This window comes from Camelus ferus, chromosome 25 (assembly GCF_009834535.1).
Source record: "Camelus ferus isolate YT-003-E chromosome 25, BCGSAC_Cfer_1.0, whole genome shotgun sequence".
NCBI classification, from domain to species: domain Eukaryota; kingdom Metazoa; phylum Chordata; class Mammalia; order Artiodactyla; family Camelidae; genus Camelus; species Camelus ferus.
In genome coordinates, this window is record NC_045720.1 from 32,358,044 (window position 1) to 32,369,568 (window position 11,525).

Genomic DNA, 11,525 nt, shown 5'->3' on the forward strand with positions numbered 1-11,525 from the left:
AACGCAGCCGTGCGCCTGTGTTCCGAACACAGCAGGTGCAGGGCCAGATTCGGCCCATGGGCCACAGCCTGTTGACCTCTGCACTGGATAATCTCTAATATCTCCTGTAATTCTGTAGTTTACAGCTCTACTGTTCTGAGATTAAGAAGTTTGACTAACCCACTGCCACAGTTTAAAAAGGCTACCTCAGCTTCCCTAACATTCCCCAGAATAAAATGATAGCACTTAGAGGTGTTCAAGAGTAGAATTAAGTCTGTGAACCTGAAATCTGGCTTTTAATCAGAATCACTAGTTTGGGGATTTTTTTAAAAAGTTAAACATTTCTGAGCCCCATCACCAGAGATGTATCTGGATTAAGCGTTTGAAAAAAGGGCCCCAGGTGTCTGCACTGCAACCTCTTCTTTCTGGATACTACTACTTCTTTTCACTTGCCCATTTCTCCTCATACTCACCACAGTAAGCTAGTCAATCAATACATAGTTTCAATTGCTTTATTTCTAGTTTATCATATTACTTATTATAGAAGAGCTATACTCAAGAAAACAACATGAATGTTCAAAGTTGTCCTAATGTGACTTAACCTACATTTGTGTAAAATTATCGTGGATATGAAGCTGGAAAAAGAGACCATTAATATTTTAAAACCCAATTTGCAGGCTTCCCAAAGATTTATGGCAGAAAAATCAAAACAAAAGCTGTCTTTAAGCTGATTAAATTCCTAATTAATCCAAAATTAATCTGCTGGGTCTTAAGCAACTTGTTTAAATCAGACAGCTAATGTCGAAACCAGGTCTCCTCACTTTTGGTTTGGTTTTTTCCCTTCAGTGCTATTTTGCCATTTTAACGCTGCCTCTTTTCATCTCTTGCTGGGTTTATGGATACTGGGGGGGGGGGGGGCAGTGCAGGGAGGAGGCAGTGCACAAAGAAAGGTAAGAACAGCCAGAAAGGAATTCGGACTCAGAGCCATGTTCACATCAGGAATATAAAACTTTGATTAATTCTACTTTCCAGTACCCCCATCTTACTTGTCAACTCTTATATGCCATTTCTTATTTCAGACTCTCTCTCTCTAGTCAAACTTTTTCTGACTTCCTGGGGTCAGTCTCACCTTCCTATGTAAGTTTTACTCCAAGTGAATGATCTTGCAGCTACAAGTCTACACAGTTTCCCATACTGGCAGCTCCCAAGGCTTACATCTGTGAAATTGCATTTAACTAATCCCTTCAGGAAACTCTCCATCATAGTCACTTACATAACACCTCCATTTTACTCATATAAATAACTAAATTGAATCATTTAAATTTATATATTAACTGTAAAAAGGTAAGAAATTAAGTGGTTAAAAACTAAAACCTACTAAAAGTTCAATGCAATTCCTTAAAGACAACTGCAAATATTGATAGAGCCCACCAAATGAAAGAGAAACAATCTTTCCTTCTAATCAAATACAAAGTCTAAAGTCCTCAATCAGTGACTAACAACACAGGAACGCTCAGGTTCCATTTCATAGACTGCAATGATCAGCAAGCCAAAGGGGGTCCCATGCTTCAACCTGTGCCAATTCACTTCCTTCTTTGCAACATCTACTTATGTAATGGCTAGAACTGTAGCTGTTCCCCCTGATCTATGCAGATCTTCCAATTTTTCACTAACTCTTGGGCTTTATTTATGTCTCATAACTATTAGGATTCCATAAGGCATCAATAAGACTTCACAAATGCCTGACACCATGAAATAAGAGCCTCCTATCCTAGGGGTGAAGATAACAGAATTCTTTGGTAGCAGGAAAAAAAGAACACACTATAGTGGCTGTGCCTCTCCTACCCATCAACAGCACACAACTGCCCTCTTATTCTGCTACTAGCTGGTTAAGAAGACCTTGCCCTGGACTAAGCATTAACCATATTTAAATCAGCGAATCTCCAAATTCGAGCATATTATGTAGATCTGCTCACATAAAAAGTAATAACTGCAAACCAACATTTTAAATTCTATGTGACTTCCAAGCTGGGTTTCACATGAAAGTATTTTCTCTTATTACAATACAGAGCCTTAATATACCTGTGTTGTTTCCACAGATTAGAAATACATGGGCCTCTCATTATGCCCCAGTTTAAAATTCTCTGGAAAATTCTGAGGTGTTCCCCTCCAGGGCCAAATTAAGTTAATTATGAATATAGCTTGCAATCTATATTTTAAATTAGACCACCCCAAAATGTCCTTCAAATTTGGTGAAAATCAATGAGTAATGGAAGAATGATAAAATCACTTATTATGGATAAACTTGTAGACAATGCCATGTCTGCCTTATTATACATCCCCAACTCCTATCCCAGATCCTTTTTTAAAATGCATTCACAAAAGAACTGTGTGTGTTTGTGTGCTGGGAAGAGTGGTGATAAGGCAGAATAAAGATACCTAGCTGAGAACTAGGAAAATAAAATGGAGGAGGAGGCCACACAACAGGAGCATGGTCTTATTTAGTAATTCATACTGATTTCAAGGAAATAAAATTCTTCATGTTAGTCAATCTTCAAATATTAATTCCATAAACGTGTACTAAGTACTTAAGTACAAGGCACAGGGCTAGGGACCTCAGGAACAAGGACACATGAAAGGAATCTGCCCTCCGGGAGTTTTAAAGTTCAGAATAAGAAAGTAGATTTCTACTCTATTTGAGCAGCTTTTATACATTTGTTAAACTGATTCAAAATTGCAAAATTACCTATATCTAAGGTAACCATATATAAGGTTTAACATTTGACTTCTAAAATTAAACCATTTAAAATCCTATTCTGACTTAGCTATGCAAATTTTATTTTCAGCCAGAAAATGTAAAAACCATGACTTCAAATTACTTGGAAACGCCTTAAGTTTAGAAACTAGAAGGACAGTCCACTCTACCTACCAAAAAAGTGAAATATGAAAAGACTATGGGCTTTGGAGTTGGACAAACCTGGGATTAAGGCCCAACTTCTATATTTAATCACTGTGATTTTAAGCATTTTCCTTGACTTAACCCTCAATTTTATCAACTGTAAATATGAAGAAAATATGTAACCTGTATTAAAACAGTTTCTTGTCAAAATGACAGTAAATGAGAAAACATATGAAAGCATACTTTACTTGCTCAAGAAACTGTTTCTTCCTTTCAGTATTCTTTCCTCTCCAAAGCTATGACGGCCCATATCCTCATCCCCATGTTTCAGCAGTCATTTTTCATACTAGCAAGCTCAAAGTAAATGTTAAGTCCTGGTGGTCAAGAAGGCCAACAAACTGTACACGCATCTGCCCAGTCCAATGCTCCAGACACAAATTCTTTTGGGAAGTGTTTTTAACAGAATACTAATTATGAATAAATACATCCTCTCAGAGGCTAGAAATAGTCCAGGCTTGCTCTACAGACAGCAATGTAATGCAATCTTTCTTTTTAAAAAACTGCTTATAGTTTCACCATCCATGATAAAAAAAGATAAAAGGCAAGACAAGGCATCACGGAAATTCAAGAGCTATTATCTTTAGATGACAGATTAGACTATAAGACAGCCTGACAATAACGAATAACATCCAAGTATTTGCCATGGGCCAAGCACATGCATTATCTCATTTAATGCATCAGATTTACAGTCTTGGTCAGTTTATTAGTTTTAGTTTTGAAGAGTGCTGATACAAATTCAAGACAGAATAATTTCCTGTCATTTATCTGAAAACGCAAACTATGCATTTTTTCTCTGCCAAGTGTTCTGCACATATCAATTACATAAACTAAACATACACACAAACTATAGCTTCAGTCATAGTAATTTGCCAACTTATTTAAAATTCAACCCCAATTTTAAACTCTTAATAACTAAAGAGAATAATCTTACAAATATGGCCTATAAATCACATTTGCAAAATCTTGCTATATATCCTGAGATATTTCCTTTAGGATAAAGATCCTTGTGCCTTCTAAATAGCTAGTCAAAATTAACCCCTCTTCAGGGATTCCAAAATACTTTTTTGTTGACTGCATCAAGGATGGTCAGGGCTACTTTTATAGGATAGAGAGATGACACTCAATACCTATCACATGGCCAAATTATGCTAAAGATGACTTTTGAAAAACTAAATACAGCATTAGTTTTCAAGGTTTCATATCTGATGGGTTTTGAGAAAAGGATTACAGGTGATACAGCAGACACACATCCATGTACTTCTTTCTCCGGATCCTGATGGATGCCTTCTGGATCATGGCGTTCTGTGGAACACTTTAAAACTGCTAGCGTAGTTGGAGAGAAAACAGCAAATTTAAAAACTGGACAAATAACACCAATTCCTCACTTAGATCTCTTGATTTTGTTTGAATAATAATTATAATAATTTAACAATACTTTCAAGGCTTTCACAATCTTGAGAAGTAATACAGGACTCAGTAATGCCAAAAGTGCAACAAAAACAAGCATTCAGAGGGTTTACTGCCACTACTGGTACCTAAGATGAACACAACTATTAGAGACCTCTTCTGTCGGAACTAATAAAGGTCTTCTCTGCTAGGCCTCTGGCAGAAAAAAATGACAGGATGAAAAAGTTCCTGTCATATAACCAAACAAATGGAGTAAAAATTCTGGAGCTTTTGTAAAAGTAATTATAATTTTCAGCAGAAACCTCTGATTCTGCTTCTTAAAAGTACATTTTAAAAGCAATAAAGCTGTAACTCACTGAGAAAATTGGATTTGTTCTCTGAATGCAATGTAATATCCTGGAACGTGCTATCAAAGCCAGAGAGGTACAGTGGAAATAACAGTGAATTCTTAGGCTAGAAATCAGGATATTGTTTTACCTTTGAAATGACTTTAATCTATGACCTTGAATAAGTCACTTAATCTCAAGATTCCTTTTCTGTAAAATCAGCAATACTTGTTTTACCTATTGCTCAGGATTTTTTAATCAAATGAGTATTCTTTTAGAACTTAAAACTATGGGGACTAGTGACTTAAAGGGAAAAAGAAAATCGTGTAGGTGGCATATGATACAATTTATCTTTAGTAGTACCTGGGATAATATGGCAAAACCACTACCTACGAATAAAAGGTAATTCTATTGAGATTATTTTAAAATATAAATTTATTTAACTCAATAATATTATCCAATTAAACTGTGAGATGTCATTTTAGTCACTTCATTCAGCATTTAGTTTAACAAATGATTATCAAAGGCGCTTATACACCAGTCACTGTTTACTGGTGTGTATCAAGGCTTACAATATAGTGGAGGGAGAAAGTAAATACAAAATTTACAAACAATGATAACGATAATAAAGGAAACACACACACAAGAAGTTGAGAGAGAAAATAGAAGAGGATGCCCATTTCCAATAGGGTGATCAGGAAAACATTTTCTGGGAAGGTGAGTTTTAAAGTGAGATCTAAAGGCTAATTAAAACAGTGGGGACAAGAATGTGCCAGAAGTGTTAATAACAGCCCATATAAAGCCACTGGGTTGTGAAAGAGTTTGAAGAACTGAAAAAACGATCACTGTAGCTGGAGGTAACAAATGAGAGGAAACTACCTCAAAATCGCTGAGAAAGAAAAGCAGGTGCTGGGCCATATAAGGAAAGAAGTTTAGATTTTAAGTGGAAAAGCTACTGAAGTGTTGGTTTTAGACAAGATGGTGATTTGTTCATAAAAAGACTTAGCCTTAGGATGTTGAGAAAGGACTGGAGGCCGTCAACAGAAGCTACTGCTGTACAAGTGAGTTAAGGTGACAGCAGAATGAGAGTGGCTGGACTGAATATATATTCTGGAGATAAAAATCGATGGTACTTGCTGATAGCTTAAATGTGAGATGAAGAAGATGAAGAGGTAAGGAAAAGGGAAAAACCAAGAATGATTCTTAGATGTCTGGATTGAATAACTGAAAGAATGGCAGGGTCATTTTACCACTTACAGAAATGGGGAAGACTGGGAGAGGGCAGGGAATTACAAATGGTGCTCTAAAGATATTACAGTTTTTGAGACAAACATCAGATTTCCAACTGTAAAAGTCAAGTATACGCCTAGACATGAGGTTTTGGAGATGAGAGGAATGGTCCAGTTACCACAGGCTAATATAAAGTTATTCCCATTATTTGGGGAATTCCACATCAGCCAATTCACTTACTCACTAAAATTTATTTCTAATGCCAAAATCAATACTTGTCATTCTCGGACATGCACAGAGCTGTGAAAAAATCTGAGTCATCCTAAAGGCGCATTTCCAGGCCATGTTCTGCCTTCTTGTTTTAGCTCTCATAAAAAATATAAAATAAACATATGAAAAATAGAGACTAGGTGGGATGGTACAGCACAGTGATGGAGTGCATGCTTAGCATGCACAAGGTCCTGGGTTCCATCTCCAGTACCTCCATTAAAAAATAAAATAAAATAAAATAAAATGAGAGACTAACTCCAGCTAGGAAACTAGAGAAGGATTTACAGTGAAGGTAGCAACATAGGTAGCTGGGTGTTGAATGATAAGTAGATATTGGTAGAAATACAGAAAGAAGGGCTTCTTAGAAGAAATAACATGAATAGAAGAAAACAATATGAATAAAGAGACACAGAAGTCTAGCTAATGGTAACATCTTAGGAGTAATGATAAGAGATAAATCTAAGATGGGGTTAGATCATGAAAAGCCTTGAGTGTCATGTCACAGACTGAATTTTATTCAATAGGTGATGGGGAAACTACTGAAAAGATGTGAACATGAAAGTCACTCAATCAGAGTTGGGCTTTAAAAGATTTAACTGGCATGAGTGGGTCGAAAGGATTGGCAACAAAGGGACTGGGAAGCAGGAAAACCAGTTAGGATGCTGTTAGAACAGCCTAAGCAAAAGGTAATAGAGTCCAAAAGTAGGGCAGTGGCAGTGAAACTGGAAAAGTAGTAATGAACTCAGAAGACACTGTGTACTAGTAGAATGGTTTGTTGGCTGTAGAAAGATGGACCTTACAAAATTTTAGCCAGATGAGGCAAACAGCCATTTTCCACTGTAAAAATAAAAAGGTGGCTCATATGGCTGTCAACTAGGCATGAAAAATAGAAATGAGTTGCATAAATACTTCAGTGGAACTTCTTACTATATTATGCATTTAATAATTATTGAGTGCCAAGTACTGTGCAAGGTTATACAGCAGCAAACAAGACAAGACACTACTCTTTTATTTACTGAGATTATAGACATTAAGAATTGCACTAGGGCGAAATCTTTAAGAAAAATTCTTACACTAATATAAAAACCACCTGTTCACTAAAATGAAATTTCTTTGACAATGATCTTGGTCATGTGCTTCCAGCTGAAATTGAAAGCAACAATTGCTGAAGACCAGTTACCTGACATCTCACATCCATCTAAATCATTGCACAGATGAAGTGAAAAATACTTACCAAGTGCCTATTTAATACTCACAATGAACTAGAAGTCTTAAGAAATACATATAAGAGAACAATGATTTCCAAAAAGGCTAGTAACTAAGCCCAGTGAAAAGTGCCACCCCCTTCACTTTTAACAGGGGAGCGAACTGCAATTTATGCCCTTGAAGACCTATAGCTAAGATATTAGGGGATAAAAACCAAACTGACAAAAGAATTTTTAAAAAATGCTTATGAATAGATTTTAAAAAGCTAAATAGCACCTACTCTACAAATAAATACAAGAAACTAGAAACAAATTTTGAAAATTCAACTTGTGAAATTGGCAATGATTTAAGAGAAAACTAAAAAGAATGGACTAAAAGGATGAAAATAAAGTATTTAAGCAAATATAGTTTCAAAAAAACTACAGCAGTTTACATCACTTAACTCACGTGCATCAGAATTAAGTATATCCCAAAATGTTTATCAGGATGATGTAGAGATGGATTATAGATTGAACACAACCCCAGTTCGAAATTTCTTATACAATGGATCTTACGGCCCTACTGCAGTGAGTGATTTTTCAAACAGATAAGCAAGGATTTACTACAGGAGCTTGTTAAAAATGCAGATTTCCCTGGACTCAGTTCCAAAGATTCTGAATTTATAAGATGTGCAGTGGGACTCAGGAATTCACATTTTAACACACATTCAAAGTAACTACTGCAAATAGGGTTAACACTGACAAATCCCGCAGTGTTTTAACCCAACTAAGATACTCAATTTATAAACAAGATAAGCTAAGTGGAGCAAGGTTAAATGCTTTACTCAAGTTTAGAGTTCCCAATTCCTGCCAGGTTGATGGGAGTTAAGGCTTTCCCCTGCCAATCGTATTCAGCGCCTTTGCTTTCTTCAGCCTCTCCCACTATCCTACTCCTACCCACTTTCATAGCTGAATCCTGTGATAAGGTCTTTTACAGTCACCTGGGCCCACACTAGGATTGCATTGTTAATTTTTTGATATCTCTTTCCACAACTGGAATGAAGAACTCCCTGGGGAGAAACTGAGCTTTTAGTTTTTTATTCCTTTCACTGTGAGACATATGAATATTGTATTCCTTTTTACTGCCTTCAATTTACAAGCAGTATCCTGCTTTTCTCCAAGTAAATACTTAGCACAGTGCAAAGCATATGAGTCCCAAATAAATGGCAGTTTATACTTCTTAGCCCTAGAAAACAATGTTTTTCTAAGTGCTGGTCACTCTTTGCAATCAAATGTGAAACCAATTTAGTGAGTCATAAGTATTGTTAAAGAAAAACAAACAGAATAGTTTGATATGTGTGTGTGGGGGTATTGTAATGGAAAATGTACTTTTTACTCTAGGGTGCAGTCAAAGACGTTTGAAAGCCACAATTTTGCAAATGTTGATAAACTTCTCCAACATATCTTTACCTTTAGACAGACAAATACTTTCTTTCACACAATTAACATTCAACCACTCCATCAGTCTTCCCATTCTCCACTAGATACTAGATTTATTTATTTATTTCCCTGGTCCTTTACTCAAATGAAATGGAGAAGGCATAAGTCCTAAGTTTGACGAGCATTTTTCACAGTACAAGTCCGTCGGAGTCTGCCTGAGTTCCTTCTTCTGATGGGTCATGTAAGTGTTGCGATGCACTTCAGATGGGCTCTTGGAGCACTTGCCTCTTGACTCAAGTCTATCTGAACTTCCAGACGTCCCAAACAGGGCTTTGAAATTTTCACAACCTGCTTCATCCACACAGAGCCTAGGCTTATTAACTTCTGTAGTTTTTAAGACCACTTTTTTTTTTTCCTATCTTGGAGCCAGGTTCTTTATTTCCACCATAACATTATTTTCTGGTAATCCTTGATGCTCTCTACAAATTTAAACATAATTACGCATGTCCCAAATCAGTTCTATCTTCTCCTAACTTAAGGTAGTATTCATACTGACAAAACTGTATCCTTTTCTAGGCCTTGTATCTCACATCTTCTTCATCAGCGAGTCTAACCTAGGCCTAACAATGCAGTAACTGTAACCTGTCACGTCTCTAATATAGCCTTATTCTTTCTACTACCAGCAATACTCTCAAAATCCCACTTTCTCCAATAACTTTCCTAAATCCCTCCAACAGAACTAGTCTCCACTCTCCAGACCTCATTACACTGCTCACACCTCTACAGCAGCTACCAGTCTATAAAATAGAATTATTTATGAATCTGTCTCCTACATTAGTTTCCACGACTAACTCCTATGTGTGTATCTCCCACTGCCCAGCAAACACCAGAGGGCATTTCACATAGTACTTTATCCTACTAGAAAGGTGAAGAGCTTAATTCAGTGGATATAAAAATAGGTGAGGAGCGGTTTCTAATTCCGCACGCCCTCTATACTCTGCTCAACTGTAAAGTATTTTTAAAAGATAGAAACTATGAAAGCTATAAGAGAAGAACCAGGGGGAAACAGCAATAAACAATGTAGAAATAAAACAGAAAGGCGTGATACAACGGATGTGATGCTCTCTGCATTTCCACACGTGGTCCGGTAAAGCGTGCCTGAATCCCGTTCTCAGCCTGCACCATTCTGCTCTGTCATCCCTTTACTCGATTTCAAAACCTCCCGCACCACTTCGCTGAACTTGCTTTAGCGCTCTCTCAGAGGGCCAAGTATCCCAAAGCGTATCAAAAAAAGACTCCCTCTTGCCTTTCTCCTCTTCCGGCCTCCATTGGCCACATTCATAAGAATGAGAGTGGGCAACCATTTCCCTTCAACAGTCCCAACTAAAATGGAAGCACGTCTAGACCTGCGTACCTTTAATCCTTAAGTAAGCCCCAGAGTTTCTAGGTCACCGTATATCGCCTTCACTACCTGCCACTTCAATGGGACTGAACTAGTAGGCTCTGTCTTCCAGCCGCGGTCTTGCCACAACTTCCCACCACCACATTAAGGTCCCATTACCCTCCACACATCGCAGCCTACCCCGTAGGCCTCAAGGAGGGTTGGCATGTCATTCTGGGGTCAAGGTTCCCGAAAACGGCTTGACCTCTGAGCGCTTTTATTTAAACATGCCTCATACCTTCTAACTTCCTTCCTCGAAACTGATCTCCCCCCACCCGTCTTACACTTCCTGACTTTCCACCATTCTTCAAGTAACGTGTCCCCCGATCACCTCCTTCCCCTGGGGAGAACTGCGTTCCGGCTCTCGACTAACCTCGCTCTTTTCCTTTTCCATGCCCGGCTGGGGCGGCTGGGGCGGCTGGGGCGGCTGGGCTCGGCCGCCCGCTCGCTCGGGGGACTCCACGCCGGCCCCTCGCCCATACATCCCGCCGCTCCAACCCCTACTCACTTTGGGCTTCTCGGGCAATTTCTTCCGGCTCTTCTTCTTCTGCTCCTCGCTCCTGAGATTCTTCAGCAGAGCTAGGTCGTCAGCGGCCGGGGCCGAAGCGGCCGCCGCCTCCTCCCGTTTGCGGGGCGGGTTCCTCCGCTTCTTGCGGGCGCCGGCGCAAGCCGCGGCCCAGCTGTAGCCGAGCAGGAAGATCAGCAGCAGCCCGAGCGCGCCCGTGCCCACCAGGATCACCCAGCCCGGGTACCGCTTAGGCTCCAGCCCCAGGTCGAGGCCCAGCTCGGTGCGCAGGAAGCCTAGGCCGACCGAGAGCATTTCCTGCAGCCGGGCCGAGCCCTCCTCGGCCTGCTGGGCCAGCTTGTCCAGCCAGCTCGGTGCAGCCATCTTCCCTCCCGTCAGGGGGACTCGCAGGATGACGCTGGGGCGCAGAGACGCCGTGGAAGAGTCAAGGGAAGCAAGGGAGGGCCGGCCGGACCGCCTCAGGCCGAGCGCATCGCGGCCGCCCCTCGCGCCGGAGCCGGGGATCGGCCGCTGCCGCCGCCAGGATAAGGGGCTCTCAGTTCCCCCTTGTCAGCCTCACTCCGCCGCCGCCAGGAGGAGGGGGGCGGCGGGAGGGAGTGTCTCCAGTGGCGGCCGCTAAGCGGCGTCTCGGCGCCAGTGCCAGGCCCCGCTGTCCTCCCTCGGCGGAACAATGGCGGCTCCGGCCGCGATCCACGCCGCGCGCGCAGACGACGACTGGGCCGCGGGTCACGTGTGCGCCCGTGGGCGGGGCTAGGGTCACGTG

At 40.2% G+C, this 11,525-nt stretch overlaps 1 protein-coding gene across 5 annotated transcripts in view; it reads right to left on the reverse strand.

The window, feature by feature from the left end:
* Positions 1 to 11,470, reverse strand: part of MTDH (metadherin) — a 51,810-nt gene extending 40,340 nt beyond the window's left edge. For 2 of the 5 annotated variants that reach the window (XM_032468047.1, XM_032468048.1), the window contains exon 1: positions 10,745 to 11,469. In XM_032468047.1, the coding sequence (XP_032323938.1) occupies positions 10,745 to 11,125 (381 nt within the window). In that variant the 5' untranslated portion in view covers positions 11,126 to 11,469. Of the gene's footprint in view, positions 1 to 10,744 lie in introns of all 5 variants that reach the window. The other 3 variants (XM_032468045.1, XM_032468049.1, XM_032468046.1) reach the window with 3 other exon arrangements.
* Positions 11,471 to 11,525: the final 55 nt, after the last annotated feature.